The sequence below is a fragment of the Salvelinus alpinus genome, chromosome 31, assembly GCF_045679555.1.
Source record: "Salvelinus alpinus chromosome 31, SLU_Salpinus.1, whole genome shotgun sequence".
Lineage (NCBI taxonomy): Eukaryota > Metazoa > Chordata > Actinopteri > Salmoniformes > Salmonidae > Salvelinus > Salvelinus alpinus.
In genome coordinates, this window is record NC_092116.1 from 26,329,905 (window position 1) to 26,347,071 (window position 17,167).

At 48.0% G+C, this 17,167-nt stretch overlaps 1 protein-coding gene across 1 annotated transcript in view; it reads right to left on the reverse strand.

Annotated features, from left to right (window-relative positions):
- Nucleotides 1-7,801, reverse strand: part of LOC139561867 (NHS-like protein 2) — a 160,955-nt gene extending 153,154 nt beyond the window's left edge. Inside the window, exon 1 of the mRNA XM_071379210.1 lies at nucleotides 7,146-7,801. Coding sequence (XP_071235311.1) covers nucleotides 7,146-7,422 — 277 coding nt within the window. The 5' untranslated portion in view covers nucleotides 7,423-7,801. The remainder of the gene's footprint in view (nucleotides 1-7,145) is intronic.
- Between the last annotated feature and the right edge of the window lie 9,366 nt (nucleotides 7,802-17,167).

Consider the following 17,167-nt stretch of genomic DNA (forward strand, 5'->3'; position numbering starts at 1 on the left):
TTTTATATTTCTACTACTGACTGTCAGCAATTTTTTTAATATATTTTTTTTAATTATTATTATTTACTACCATTTTATATTATTATTCATCATTATTGTATTATAATGTATGTTGTATTATATATATTGTATCCATTGTTGCTTTGGAAATATTGACACAATGTTTTTCATGGCAATAAAGCAGCTTGAATTTGAGAGAGAGAGAGAGAGAGAGAGAGAGAGAGAGAGAGAGAGAGAGAGAGAGAGAGAGAGAGAGAGAGAGAGAGAAAGAAAGAGAGAAAGAAAGAAAGAAAGAAAGAAAGAAAAAGAAGGAGAAAGATGAAAAAAGGAGAGAGAAAGAGGGAGAGAGAAAGAGAGAGAGAGAAAGAGGGAGAAAGAGGGAGAGAGATAGAGAGAAAGAGAGAAAGAGGGAGAGCGATAGAGAGAAAGAGAGAGAGAGAAAGAGAGAGAGAAAGAGAGTGACAGCTTCCAGTGATGGTATATATATACACTGCTCAAAAAAATAAAGGGAACACTAAAATAACACATCCTAGATCTGAATGAATGAAATATTCTTATTAAATACTTTTTTCTTTACATAGTTGAATGTGCTGACAACAAAATCACACAAAAATGTATCAATGGAAATCAAATTTATCAACCCATGGAGGTCTGGATTTGGAGTCAAAATTAAAGTGGAAAACCACACTACAGGCTGATCCAACTTTGATGTAATGTCCTTAAAACAAGTCAAAATGAGGCTCAGTAGTGTGTGTGGCCTCCACGTGCCTGTATGACCTCCCTACCATGCCTGGGCATGCTCCTGATGAGGTGGCGGATGGTCTCCTGAGGGATCTCCTCCCAGACCTGGACTAAAGCATCCGCCAACTCCTGGACAGTCTGTGGTGCAACGTGGCGTTGGTGGATGGAGCGAGACATGATGTCCCAGATGTGCTCAATTGGATTCAGGTCTGGGGAACGGGCGGGCCAGTCTAGCATCAATGCCTTCCTCTTGCAGGAACTGCTGACACACTCCAGCCACATGAGGTCTAGCATTGTCTTGCATTAGGAGGAACCCAGGGCCAACCGCACCAGCATATGGTCTCACAAGGGGTCTGAGGATCTCATCTCGGTACCTAATGGCAGTCAGGCTACCTCTGGCGAGCACATGGAGGGCTGTGCGGCCCCCCAAAGAAATGCCACCCCACACCATGACTGACCCACCGCCAAACCGGTCATGCTGGAGGATGTTGCAGCCAGCAGAACGTTCTCCATGGCGTCTCCAGACTCTGTCACGTCTGTCACGTGCTCAGTGTGAACCTGCTTTCATCTGTGAAGAGCACAGGGCGCCAGTGGCGAATTTGCCAATCTTGGTGTTCTCTGGCAAATGCCAAACGTCCTGCACGGTGTTGGGCTGTAAGCACAACCCCCACCTGTGGACGTCGGGCCCTCATACCACCCTCATGGAGTCTGTTTCTGACCGTTTGAGCAGACACATGCACATTTGTGGCCTGCTGGAGGTCATTTTGCAGGGCTCTGGCAGTGCTTCTCCTTGCACAAAGGCGGAGGTAGCGGTCCTGCTGCTGGGTTGTTGCCCTCCTACGGCCTCCTCCACGTCTCCTGATGTACTGGCCTGTCTCCTGGTAGCGCCTCCATGCTCTGGACACTACGCTGACAGACACAGCAAACCTTCTTGCCACAGCTCGCATTGATGTGCCATCCTGGATGAGCTGCACTACCTGAGACACTTGTGTGGGTTGTAGACTCCGTCTCATGCTACCACTAGAGTGAAAGCACCGCCAGCATTCAAAAGTGACCAAAACATCAGCCAGGAAGCATAGGAACTGAGAAGTGGTCTGTGGTCACCACCTGCAGAACCACTCCTTTATTGGGGGTGTCTTGCTAATTGCCTATAATTTCCACCTTTTGTCTATTCCATTTGCACAACAGCAGGTGAAATTTATTGTCAATCAGTGTTGCTTCCTAAGTGGACAGTTTGATTTCACAGAAGTGTGATTGACTGGGAGTTACATTGTGTTGTTTAAGTGTTCCCTTTATTTTTTTGAGCAGTGTATATATATAAAAACACACACACACACACACACACACACAGAGGTCAAGGAGCGACAGAGCGAGGAACTTCTACTCATCTTCAGTTGACTTTGAAACTATTACATGATTTGGCCTCTTGATCTCTCTCTACTCTATCTTTCCCTCTCTCCCCCTTTCTTTCCACCTTACTCTCTCCCTCCTCTCTCACCCCTTTCTTTCCACATCTCTCTCTCTCCCTCTATCACTCCCGTTTCTTTCCACCTCTCTCTCTCTCTCTCCCTCCTCGATCTCTCTCTCCCTCTCTCCCCTTTCTTTCCACCTCTCTCTCTTCATCTCTCTCCCCCTTTCATTCCACCACTCTCTCTCCCTCCTTTCTTTCTCTCTCTCTCCCTTGCTCCCTCTCCTCTCTCCCTCCCTCTCTCTTTTATATATCTCTCTCCCTCTATATATATATATATATTTCCCACCTCTACCTCTCTCTCCCTCTCTCTCGCCCTCCTCTGCATATACACCTCTCTCTCTCTACCTCCTCTATATCTCTCTCTCCCTCTATATCTCTACCTCCTCTATATCTCTCTCTCCCTCTATATCTCTACCTCCTCTATATCTCTCTCTCCCTCCATCCTCCATATCTATCTCTCGCTCCTCCTCCTCTACATACACCCCCCCCTCTCTCTCCTCTACCTCTCTCCTCTCATACACCTCTCTCTCTCTCCTCTCTCATTCTATGCTCAGTGTAAGACAGTGAACAGAGGAGTTTGTAGGCCTATTCATAACATTGGCATAACACTTGGTGAAACATTCCGTGCAAAGTGAATAGCCTGTTTAACTATTGTGAGCAATAACAGGATGAAGGAAGAGATATCCTAACCAGAGATGGTTTTTATCTCCATGGAGAAAACAGATTATTTTCTGTCACCTGTGATGTGGGTAAACAAAGTCTTGTGACCTCTTGCCATGTAGCAGGAGCTCCTTCAATGTGTCTCCTACTGACCTCCAGTTAATGTCAGTGGGAGCTCCTTCCATGTGTCTCCTACTGACCTCCAGTTAATGTCAGTGGGAGCTCCTTCAATGTGTCTCCTACTGACCTCCAGTTAATGTCAGTGGGAGGTCCTTCAATGTGTCTCCTACTGACCTCCAGTTAATGTCAGTGGGAGCTCCTTCAATGTGTCTCCTACTGACCTCCAGTTAATGTCAGTGGGAGCTCCTTCCATGTGTCTCCTACTGACCTCCAGTTAATGTCAGTGGGAGCTCCTTCCATGTGTCTCCTACTGACCTCCAGTTAATGTCAGTGGGAGCTCCTTCAATGTGTCTCCTACTGACCACCAGTTAATGTCAGTGGGAGCTCCTTCAATGTGTCTCCTACTGACCTCCAGTTAATGGTGTATAGTTGTGTCTGTTGCTCAACTGACAAAACAGCTGACACAACAATGTGACACAACAATGTGACACAACAATGGAGTGAGTCATAAGAGTGTTGACCATTGAGTTACCATGGCAACACCTCCGTACTGTGGTTGACTACTGTTATGTTAGGTCTGTGTTATATTGTCAAATCAAATCAATCAAATGTTATTTGTCACGTGTGCCGAATACAACAGGTGTAGGTAGACCTTACCGTTAAATGCTTACTTACAAGCCCTTAACCAACAATGCCGGGTTTTTTTAAGTAAGAAAATGAGCTTTTTTTATATATACTTTAAACTATCCAATATAAACTCCCAGTAATTGATTTGGTATTTACCAACATTTCGGCATCACTTTGCCTTCTTCAGGGTGATTAAAAATAAATAAAAAAATAGAATGAAGTAACGTTTTTTTTTTAAAATAACACAATAAAATAATAATAACGAGGCTATATAGCGGGGGTACCGGTAGTGAGTCATTGACGTGCTATGTAATGTTATTAGACCAACACAAAGACAACATTATGAATTGTTTATCTTTGTCATTCATGACTGACGTTCCATTCTCCAATTGGAGAGTTGCTGAACTTACAATCTCATTATTGTCATACCAACATAGTAAATCACAAGTGTCCACTCTGAGTTACCATGGTACTTCACTGTGAGTTACCATGGTACTTCACTCTGAGTTACCAAGGCACTTCACTCTGAGTTACCACAGCACTTCACTGTGAGTTACCACAGCACTTCACTGTGAGTTACCACGGTACTTCACTCTGAGTTACCAAGGCACTTCACTCTGAGTTACCACAGCACTTCACTGTGAGTTGCCATGACACTTCACTCTGAGTTACCAAGGCACTTCACTCTGAGTTACCACAGCACTTCACTGTGAGTTACCACAGCACTTCACTCTGAGTTACCACGGCACTTCACTGTGAGTTACCACGGCACTTCACTCTGAGTTACCACGGCACCTCACTCTGAGTTACCACGGCACTTCACTGTGAGTTACCACGGCACTTCACTGTGAGTTACCACGGCACTTCACTCTGAGTTACCACGGCACTTCACTGTGAGTTACCACGGCACTTCACTCTGAGTTACCACGGCACTTCACTGTGAGTTACCACGGCACTTCACTCTGAGTTACCACGGCACTTCACTCTGAGTTACCACAGCACTTCACTGTGAGTTACCACGGCACTTCACTCTGAGTTACCACGGCACTTCACTGTGAGTTACCACGGCACTTCACTGTGAGTTACCACGGCACTTCACTCTGAGTTACCACGGCACTTCACTCTGAGTTACCAAGGCACTTCACTCTGAGTTACCACGGCACTTCACTGTGAGTTACCACGGCACTTCACTGTGAGTTACCACGGCACTTCACTCTGAGTTACCACGGCACTTCACTCTGAGTTACCACGGCACTTCACTCTGAGTTGCCACGACACTTCACTCTGAGTTACCACGGCACTTCACTGTGAGTTACCATGGCACCTCACTCTGAGTTGCCACGGCACTTCACTGTGAGTTACCACGGCACTTCACTGTGAGTTACCACGGCACTTCACTGTGAGTTACCACGGCACTTCACTCTGAGTTACCAAGGCACTTCACTCTGAGTTACCACGGCACTTCACTGTGAGTTACCACGGCACTTCACTGTGAGTTACCATGGTACTTCACTCTGAGTTACCACGGCACTTCACTGTGAGTTACCACGGCACTTCACTGTGAGTTACCACGGCACTTCACTGTGAGTTACCACGGCACTTCACTCTGAGTTACCATGGCACTTCACTCTGAGTTACCATGGCACTTCACTCTGAGTTACCATGGCACTTCACTCTGAGTTACCATGGCACTTCACTCTGAGTTACCATGGCACTTCACTGTGAGTTACCACGGCACTTCACTCTGAGTTACCACGGCACTTCACTGTGAGTTACCACGGCACTTCACTCTGAGTTACCATGGCACCTCACTCTGAGTTACCATGGCACTTCACTCTGAGTTACCATGGCACTTCACTGTGAGTTACCATGGCACTTCACTGTGAGTTACCACGGCACTTCACTCTGAGTTACCATGGCACTTCACTCTGAGTTACCATGGCACTTCACTCTGAGTTGCCATGGCACTTCACTGTGAGTTACCACGGCACTTCACTCTGAGTTACCACGGCACTTCACTCTGAGTTACCACGGCACTTCACTCTGAGTTACCATGGCACTTCACTCTGAGTTACCATGGCACTTCACTCTGAGTTACCATGGCACTTCACTCTGAGTTACCATGGCACTTCACTCTGAGTTACCATGGCACTTCACTCTGAGTTACCATGGCACTTCACTCTGAGTTACCATGGCACTTCACTCTGAGTTACCATGGCACTTCACTCTGAGTTGCCATGGTACTTCACTCTGAGTTACCATGGCACTTCACTCTGAGTTACCATGGCACTTCACTCTGAGTTACCATGGCACTTCACTCTGAGTTGCCATGGTACTTCACTCTGAGTTACCACGGCACTTCACTCTGAGTTACCATGGCACTTCACTCTGAGTTGCCATGACACTTCTGTAGCCTACTGTGGTTGACCTGTTATTCCAACAGCAGCATCACATCAGAACTGTTTCTCTATGTCTGACTGTAGGCATCATGACTGAGGTTCCACTCTCCAACTAAGAGCTGCTTAACTTACAATATCCTTCTCACAGGAAATATGTTTTTTCTGTTCTGGGCCATGTGTTCAGTCTCTGGTAGCTGCCTTGGCTTGGCTTGGTTTGGTTTGGCTAAACTCAAGCCAACAGGGCAGAGCAGAGACAGAGGTAGACAGCCTCAGACAGAACTGCTGTCACTTTTATTAGGTCCCAAATGGCACCCTATTGTGCACTACTTTAGACCAGAGCCCTATTCCCTATATAGTGCACTACTGTTGACCAGATCCCTATGGCACCCTATTCCCTATATAGCGCACTACTGTTGACCAGATCCCTATGGCACCCTATTCCCTAATAGTGCACTCCTGTCACCATGCGGAATAGGGTGCCATTTGGGACTTCAAATCGTGCATCGCGTGCTGTGAGTCTATTTCTAGTTTAATTAACATCTATCGGTGACACTGCCCTCGTCACGTTCATCGGAGAAATCATTATCCGGTGTGACATCTAAATCTGTAATCATGCGCGCTGTCGATATTCGTAATAGCCTATAGCTCGTGTCGCACCAAGTGACTCGGCGACAAAGTATACCGGTTGGGTTGCCACTGTGACACAATGTTGTGGAAAGCGCAGCGTTTCCAGTGGGCGCTGATGAAGTGTAGCCCATACCTTACGAAATATAGACAATAGGCTACTGTTTAGTAGCATGAATGGAATATGAGTAGAGGTTAAAAAACACAAGTCTGAAGACACAGAGTGAGATAGCGGGAGAGTCCTATTTTGTAAACAACCGTTGAAAGCTGCAGAATGCACGGTTATGGCTAAGTAACGCACACAGTGATGTGATCGTCAGCCTTTACAGTATAAACATAGCATGATTTATTTCCTCCACCATGTCCAAGTTACCTCAAACAATAACTGGCGATTATGAATCTCCCTCCCACACATTCTCAACTAAAAGTTGGCCTCAGTGGTTGAGCTCACTCCTACGGCCACACAAGTGATGTAAAATTATACAGTGTGGTTTCTTTCTTACTTTTTGGCGGTGGCTTTTTGGAGAGCGCGGTGATGTGCCGTTGTAAACTAATCACCTTGCCCTCGAGCGTTTCCGACCGGAGACAGATAGACACGAGCTCGCCCTCGAGCTCTTCCAAGATGCTGACGGTCTGTCGGGATAAATCCGAGAGCTGTCGGAGCACCGAACACAGAGAAAACCCGCACACGTCCACCAAGTCCCCGAAATTCGCATTTGGCCTCTTCGTGTCGTTTTTACAGACATCCTTGGGAACTAGCGTGCGCTTGTAGAAGGGCATTTTCCTTCCAAAAGCGCAAACCCAGTCGAAATATTATCCTCCTTCTACAGAAGCGTGTAATCCATGCGGCAACCTCTGTTATTGTTGTTGTTGTTGTTGAAGAAGAACCGTAGTAAGAGTTGTTGCGAGTCCAGTGCGTTCATTTCTTTTTGTTGTTGCATTGTGATTGACTGTCCACGACGCGATGCTCTCCGCCTCGGCACACCAGTCTGGGCTAGGGTTGTTTGTCTCTGGTCTTCCCGAAGCGAAACCTGCTGCGGGGAGGAGGAAGAGGAATCAAATCCTCTGGTCTGAGGACAGCAAGACGTCACCCCGAACCCGCACGTTGCCAAGATACTCTGCAACTTGAGACTATGTAGGCTATATGACTGATTATCTAAACTTTTGAGGCGCCTTTTAACTAATGCCACTTATATAGAGAGGCAGCCTCTCCATCTATCTTGCATCAAGTGCAAGATAGAGGCTTGATTTGTTTTAGATACATAGACCTATCTATATAGGCCCAGGCTAAATCACCAATTTGGTCATACTTCCATGATTGAATAAAACTAAAAAATTGTGAAATCTGAGGAGGTCTTCTCAACATCTCTCCATCACATTCCTGTCCGCACACACACACACACACACCTCCCTTCATCGTCAGGGTGAAGCAAATACTGACCCTCTGACCCTTATAGAAAGAAAACACCAATATAACCCAGTTGCTCTCTTTCTCTCTCCATTTCTCTCTCTCTCCATTTCTCTCTCCATTTCTCTATCTCTCTCCATTTATCTCTCTCTCTCCAGTTCTATCTCTCCATTTCTCTCTCTCTCTCCAGTTCTCTCTCTCTCTCCAGTTCTCTCTCTCCATTTATCTCTTTCTCTCCATTTATCTCTCTCTCTCCATTTATCTCTCTCTCCACTTCTTTCTCTCTCCATTTCTTTCTCTCTCTTTCTCAATTTCTCTCTCTCACTCCATTTCTCTCCCTCTCTCCATTTCTCTCGCTCTCTCCATTTTTCTCTCACCATTCTCTCTCTCCATTTCTCTCTCTCCATTTCCCTCTCTCTCTCTCCATTTCTTTCTCTCTCCTCTAGTCTCTCTCTGTGCTCCCTCTCCTCTCTCTTTCTCTCTCAGTGATGGAACAATAAGCTTTATGGGTCAGAGAGGAGTTTTCACAGCTGTACTTAAACAAGCATGGATAGAATGTTGGAAAAACTGTAATTCACCCAGGTTTAGGGAACACACTTCAACAACTATCCACTGAGTGACTCTCTCTTTCGCTTTGACCCCCTCACCCCTCCCATCTCTCTCTTTCTCTCCCTCTCTTCCCCCCAGTCCCACAAACCCCCCAGTCCCAACAATAACACCAGCCCAGCCACAATCCCCCCAGTCCCACAATCCCCCCAGTCCCAACAATAACACCAGCCCAGCCACAGTCCCCCCAGTCCCACAATCCCCCCAGTCCCAACAATAACACCCGCCCAGCCACAATCCCCCCAGTCCCAACAATAACACCCGCCCAGCCACAATCCCCCCAGTCCCAACAATAACACCCGCCCAGCCACAATCCCCCCAGTCCCAACAATAACACCCGCCCAGCCACAATCCCCCCAGTCCCAACAATAACACCCGCCCAGCCACAATCCCCCCAGTCCCAACAATAACACCCGCCCAGCCACAATCCCCCCAGTCCCAACAATAACACCCGCCCAGCCACAATCCCCCCAGTCCCACAATCCCCCCAGTCCCAACAATAACACCCGCCCAGCCACAATCCCCACAATCCCCCCAGTCCCAACAATAACACCAGCAAAGCCACAATCCCCACAATCCCCCCAGTCCCAACAATCCCCCCAGTCCCAACAATCACCTCAGCCCAGCCGTATACTGTAGCCCCAGCCATATACTATAGCACCAGCCATATACTATAGCACCAGCAGTATACTGTAGCCCCAGCAGTATACTGTAGCCCCAGCAGTATACTATAGCCCCAGCAGTATACTATAGCCCCAGCAGTATACTGTAGCCCCAGCCGTACGCTGTAGTCCCAGCAGTATACTATAGCCCCAACAGTATACTGTAGCCCCAACAGTATACTATAGCCCCAACAGTATACTATAGCCCCAGCAGTATACTGTAGCCCAAGCAGTATACTGTAGCCCCAGCAGTATACTGTAGCCCCAGCAGTATACTGGAGCCCCAGCAGTATACTGTAGCCCCAGCAGTATACTGTAGCCCCATCAGTATACTATAGCCCCAGCAGTATACTGTAGTCCCAGCAGTATACTGTAGCCCCAGCAGTATACTATAGCCCCAGCAGTATACTATAGCCCCAGCAGTATACTGTAGCCCCAGCAGTATACTATAGCCCCAGCAGTATACTGTAGCCCCAGCAGTATACTGTAGCCCCATCAGTATACTATAGCCCCAGCAGTATACTGTAGCCCCAGCAGTATACTATAGCCCCAGCAGTATACTATAGCCCCAGCCGTATACTGTAGCCCCATCAGTATACTGTAGCCCCATCAGTATACTGTAGCCCCAGCAGTATACTGTAGCCCCATCAGTATACTGTAGCCCCAGCCATATACTATAGCACCAGCAGTATACTGTAGCCCCAGCCATATACTGTAGCCCCAGCAGTATACTGTAGCCCCAGCAGTATACTGTAGCCCCAGCCATATACTGTAGCCCCAGCAGTATACTGTAGCCCCAGCAGTATACTGTAGCCCCAGCAGTATACTGTAGCCCCAGCCATATACTATAGCCCCAGCAGTATACTGTAGCCCCAGCAGTATACTGTAGCCCCAGCCATATACTGTAGCCCCAGCAGTATACTGTAGCCCCAGCCATATACTGTAGCCCCATCAGTATACTGTAGCCCCAGCCATATACTGTAGCCCCAGCAGTATACTGTAGTCCCAGCAGTATACTGTAGCCCCAGCAGTATACTGTAGCCCCAGCCATATACTGTAGCCCCAGCCATATACTGTAGCCCCAGCCATATACTATAGCCCAAGCAGTATACTGTAGCCCAGCCATATACTGTAGCCCCAGCCATATACTATAGCCCCAGCCATATACTGTAGCCCCAGCTAAATAGTCCCAGCAGTATACTGTAGCCCCAGCAGTATACTGTAGCCCCAGCAGTATACTGTAGCCCCAGCCATATACTGTAGCCCCAGCCATATACTGTAGCCCCAGCAGTATACTGTAGCCCCAGCCATATACTGTAGCCCCAGCCATATACTATAGCCCCAGCAGTATACTGTAGCCCCAGCAGTATACTGTAGCCCCAGCAGTATACTGTAGCACCAGCCATATACTGTAGCCCCAGCCATATACTGTAGCCCCAGCAGTATACTGTAGCTCCAGCAGTATACTATAGCCCCAGCAGTATACTGTAGCCCCAGCCGTACGCTGTAGTCCCAGCAGTATACTATAGCCCCAACAGTATACTGTAGCCCCAGCAGTATACTGTAGCCCCAACAGTATACTATAGCCCCAGCAGTATACTGTAGCCCCAGCAGTATACTGTAGCCCCAGCAGTATACTGTAGCCCCAGCAGTATACTGTAGCCCCAGCAGTATACTGTAGCCCCAGCAGTATACTGTAGCCCCAGCAGTATACTGTAGCCCCATCAGTATACTATAGCCCCAGCAGTATACTGTAGTCCCAGCAGTATACTGTAGCCCCAGCAGTATACTATAGCCCCAGCAGTATACTGTAGCCCCAGCAGTATACTATAGCCCCAGCAGTATACTGTAGCCCCAGCAGTATACTGTAGCCCCATCAGTATACTATAGCCCCAGCAGTATACTGTAGCCCCATCAGTATACTATAGCCCCAGCAGTATACTGTAGCCCCAGCAGTATACTATAGCCCCAGCAGTATACTATAGCCCCAGCCGTATACTGTAGCCCCATCAGTATACTGTAGCCCCATCAGTATACTGTAGCCCCAGCAGTATACGGTAGCCCCATCAGTATACTGTAGCCCCAGCCATATACTATAGCACCAGCAGTATACTGTAGCCCCAGCCATATACTGTAGCCACAGCAGTATACTGTAGCCCCAGCAGTATACTGTAGCCCCAGCAGTATACTGTAGCCCCAGCCATATACTGTAGCCCCAGCAGTATACTGTAGCCCCAGCAGTATACTGTAGCCCCAGCAGTATACTGTAGCCCCAGCCATATACTATAGCCCCAGCAGTATACTGTAGCCCCAGCAGTATACTGTAGCCCCAGCCATATACTGTCGCCTCATCAGTATACTGTAGCCCCAGCCATATACTGTAGCCCCAGCAGTATACTGTAGCCCCAGCAGTATACTATAGTCCCATCAGTATACTGTAGCCCCAGCCATATACTGTAGCCCCAGCAGTATACTGTAGTCCCAGCAGTATACTGTAGCCCCAGCAGTATACTGTAGCCCCAGCCATATACTGTAGCCCCAGCCATATACTGTAGCCCCAGCCATATACTATAGCCCCAGCAGTATACTGTAGCCCCAGCCATATACTGTAGCCCCAGCCATATACTATAGCCCCAGCCATATACTATAGCCCCAGCCATATACTGTAGCCCCAGCTAAATAGTCCCAGCAGTATACTGTAGCCCCAGCAGTATACTGTAGCCCCAGCAGTATACTGTAGCCCCAGCCATATACTGTAGCCCCAGCAGTATACTGTAGCCCCAGCCATATACTGTAGCCCCAGCCATATACTATAGCCCCAGCAGTATACTGTAGCCCCAGCAGTATACTGTAGCCCCAGCCATATACTGTAGCCCCAGCCATATACTGTAGCCCCAGCAGTATACTGTAGCCCCAGCAGTATACTGTAGCCCCAGCAGTATACTGTAGCCCCAGCAGTATACTGTAGCCCCAGCAGTATACTGTAGCTCCAGCAGTATACTGTAGCTCCAGCAGTATACTGTAGCCCCAGCCGTATACTGTAGCCCCAGCCATATACTATAGCCCCAGCAGTATACTGTAGCCCCAGCAGTATACTGTAGCCCCAGCAGTATACTGTAGCCCCATCAGTATACTGTAGCCCCAGCCATATACTATAGCCCCAGCCGTATACTGTAGCCCCAGCAGTATACTGTAGCCCCATCAGTATACTGTAGCCCCAGCTGTATACTGTAGTCCCAGCAGTATACTGTAGCTCCAGCAGTATACTGTAGCCCCAGCCATATACTATAGCCCCAGCCGTATACTGTAGCCCCAGCAGTATACTGTAGCCCCATCAGTATACTGTAGCCCCAGCTGTATACTGTAGTCCCAGCAGTATACTGTAGCTCCAGCCGTATACTGTAGCCCCAGCCATATACTATAGCCCCAGCCATATACTGTAACCCCAGCTAAATAGTCCCAGCAGTATACTGTAGTCCCAACAGTATACTGTAGCTCCAGCAGTATACTGTAGCCCCAGCCATACACTATAGCCCCAGCAGTATACTGTAGCTCCAGCAGTATACTGTAGCCCCAGCAGTATACTGTAGCCCCAGCAGTATACTGTAGCACCAGCAGTATACTGTAGCCCTAGCAGGATACTGTAGCCCCAGCCATATACTGTAGCCCCAGCAGTATACTGTAGCCCCAGCAGTATACTGTAGCCCCAGCCATATACTGTAGCCCCAGCAGTATACTGTAGCCCCAGCAGTATACTGTAGCCCCAGCAGTATACTGTAGCTCCAGCAGTATACTGTAGCTCCAGCAGTATACTATAGCCCCAGCAGTACGCTGTAGCCCCAGCCGTACGCTGTAGTCCCAGCAGTACACTATAGCCCCAACAGTATACTGTAGCCCCAGCAGTATACTGTAGCCCCAACAGTATACTATAGCCCCAGCAGTATATTGTAGCCCCAGCAGTATACTGTAGCCCCAGCAGTATACTGTAGCCCCAGCAGTATACTGTAGCCCCAGCAGTATACTGTAGCCCCAGCAGTATACTGTAGCCCCAGCAGTATACTGTAGCCCCAGCAGTATACTGTTGCCCCAGCAGTATACTGTAGCCCCAGCAGTATACTGTAGTCCCAGCAGTATACTGTAGCCCCAGCAGTATACTATAGTCCCAGCAGTATACTGTAGCCCCAGCAGTATACTATAGCCCCAGCAGTATACTGTAGCCCCAGCAGTATACTGTAGCCCCATCAGTATACTATAGCCCCAGCAGTATACTGTAGCCCCATCAGTATACTGTAGCCCCATCAGTATACTATAGCCCCAGCAGTATACTATAGCCCCAGCAGTATACTGTAGCCCCAGCAGTATACTGTAGCCCCAGCAGTATACTGTAGCCCCATCAGTATACTATAGCCCCAGCAGTATACTGTAGCCCCATCAGTATACTATAGCCCCAGCAGTATACTGTAGCCCCAGCAGTATACTATAGCCCCAGCAGTATACTGTAGCCCCAGCCGTATACTATAGCACCAGCAGTATACTGTAGCCCCAGCAGTATACTGTAGCCCCAGCAGTATACTGTAGCCCCAGCCATATACTGTCGCCTCATCAGTATACTGTAGCCCCAGCCATATACTGTAGCCCCAGCAGTATACTGTAGCCCCAGCAGTATACTGTAGCCCCAGCCATATACTGTAGCCCCAGCAGTATACTATAGCCCCATCAGTATACTGTAGCCCCAGCCATATACTGTAGCCCCAGCAGTATACTGTAGTCCCAGCAGTATACTGTAGCCCCAGCAGTATACTGTAGCCCCAGCCATATACTGTAGCCCCAGCCATATACTGTAGCCCCAGCCATATACTATAGCCCCAGCAGTATACTGTAGCCCCAGCCATATACTGTAGCCCCAGCCATATACTATAGCCCCAGCCATATACTATAGCCCCAGCCATATACTGTAGCCCCAGCTAAATAGTCCCAGCAGTATACTGTAGCCCCAGCCATATACTATAGCCCCAGCCATATACTGTAGCCCCAGCCATATACGGTAGCCCCAGCAGTATACTGTAGCCCCAGCCATATACTGTAGCCCCAGCCATATACTGTAGCCCCAGCAGTATACTGTAGCCCCAGCCATGTACTGTAGCCCCAGCCATATACTGTAGCCCCAGCAGTATACTGTAGCCCCAGCAGTATACTGTAGCCCCAGCCATATACTGTAGCCCCAGCCATATACTGTAGCCCCAGCAGTATACTGTAGCCCCAGCAGTATACTGTAGCCCCAGCAGTATACTGTAGCTCCAGCAGTATACTGTAGCCCCAGCCGTATACTGTAGCCCCAGCCATATACTATAGCCCCAGCAGTATACTGTAGCCCCAGCAGTATACTGTAGCCCCATCAGTATACTGTAGCCCCAGCCGTATACTATAGCCCCAGCCGTATACTGTAGCCCCAGCAGTATACTGTAGCCCCAGCAGTATACTGTAGCCCCAGCAGTATACTGTAGCCCCAGCTGTATACTGTAGTCCCAGCAGTATACTGTAGCTCCAGCAGTATACTGTAGCCCCAGCCATATACTATAGCCCCAGCCGTATACTGTAGCACCAGCAGTATACTGTAGCCCCAGCAGTATACTGTAGCCCCAGCTGTATACTGTAGCTCCAGCCGTATACTGTAGCCCCAGCCATATACTATAGCCCCAGCCATATACTATAGCCCCAGCCATATACTGTAGCCCCAGCTAAATAGTCCCAGCAGTATACTGTAGCTCCAGCAGTATACTGTAGCCCCAGCCATATACTGTAGCTCCAGCAGTATACTGTAGCCCCAGCCATATACTATAGCCCCAGCAGTATACTGTAGCTCCAGCAGTATACTGTAGCCCCAGCAGTATACTGTAGCTCCAGCAGTATACTGTAGCCCCAGCCATATACTGTAGCCCCAGCAGTATACTGTTGCCCCAGCAGTATACTGTAGCCCCAGCAGTATACTGTAGCCCCAGCTGTATACTGTAGCCCCAGCAGTATACTGTTGCCCCAGCAGTATACTGTAGCCCCAGCAGTATACTGTAGCCCCAGCAGTATACTGTAGCCCCAGCAGTATACTGTAGCCCCAGCAGTATACTGTAGCCCCAGCCATGTGCTGTAGATGCAGTTTATGCCGTCTGTCTGTGTCTTAAGGGACTAAGGGAGAGAGCGAGAGAGAGGTTGGGGAGGTAAAGAGAGGTGTCTCAGAAAGAGGGAGAAAAAAGGAGAGAAAGGGGGGGAGAGAGAGAGGGGCGGGGGGGAGAGAGAGGGGGGGGGGGAGAGGCATGGTCTTTTTTGGCACAATTGAAAACATCAACAGCGGAGCGAGAGAGAGAGAAGAAGAAAGAGAGAGAGTGGGATAGTTATTGGAAGGAGAAGGTAGGCTCCGTCATACAACACCATGTCATGTACACTAAGCTGATCATGTGGATGTTTCCCACGGCTTCTGATGGGATTTCCATAAACAGTGACCACATGAACACACTAAACACACACACAGAGACAAACACACACACACACACCGTCCATCTGTCCATCACATGATGGAAGCGCAATTGATTGGAAACATCTGTCCCCAACCCTTCCCTCCTTCGTTCCATGACTGTGTTTATTGTTTCTCGGCATGCCCAACCCACTTCATTGCTCTAACGTATGAGCTCAAACTCTTCCAGAATCACTCCATCCCCCTCCTCCTTTTCTTCACCCTCACAGTATTATTTTGCTTTTCTTTGAATGCATGTTATTTATTTATTTCTGTATGGCCCATTATTCCTCTGCCAAATGTACCAGTTTAAACGGACCTGGGTTCAAATATTATTTGAAATCATTTCAAATAGTTTATCTGTGCTTGATTGAGCTTATCTGGCTTAATTGACCAATAGAATAGTCCCACAGCTGTAAACCCCACCCACCTGGCACTCCAGGCAGGCTAAAGGAAACACTCAAAAGATTTCAAATAGTATTTGAGCCCAGGTCTGGTCAAAAGCCAACTGGGTCTCTGGTGAATCCAAGTTCTGTTCTGTTCACATCAAATAGGTTGTTTTCTTTCTGCAGCCAGGACCAGAGCAGAGCAGGAGCCTGGCCAAGCTCACATTACACCCTTCAAACAGTGTGCGTACGTGTGTGTACGTGTGTGTGTGTACAGTTCTGCATCTCAAAAGAGAGGAAGATATTTCTGAGTATTAGTTACCCTTTGTCCCTGGAAACAAGGTCAATAAAGTTTGGAATGAAGAGACACAGGAGAGAAGCACTTCTTTGGATTATAGTTAATCCACGAGGAGCTCTTTGATCAGGGGATAAAACAGTATAAAAAGTAGTTGATGCTGGACAGTAAACAATGCTGGAACAGCCTTTGTCAAAAAAAACTTCCAGAAGTAAAGTCAAGTTTGGAGCGGCTTCAAGCATCAAAGCCTGTGATGAGAACATCCAAAACGGTCAGTTATATTGAGTAGGTAGGTGGCAGGTAAATGAATGCTGGAACTGAATGCTAACAGTCACACACACACATTCAGTTGTGACAAGACAAAGCTAATATAAATAACACAGCTGCATAGATTTCATTCAAACAAATGCACATATTCCCCCAATCTCTAGTGTCAGACAGTAGAATCTATAGTGTTAGACAGGAGAATCTCTAGTGTTAGACAGTAGAATCTCTAGTGTTAGACAGTAGAATCTCTAGTGTCAGACGGTATAATCTCTAGTGTTAGGCAGTAGAATCTATAGTGTTAGACAGTAGAATCTCTAGTATCAGACAGTAGAATCTCTAGTGTCAGACAGTAGAATCTCTAGTGTCAGACGGTAGAATCTCTAGTGTCAGACGGTA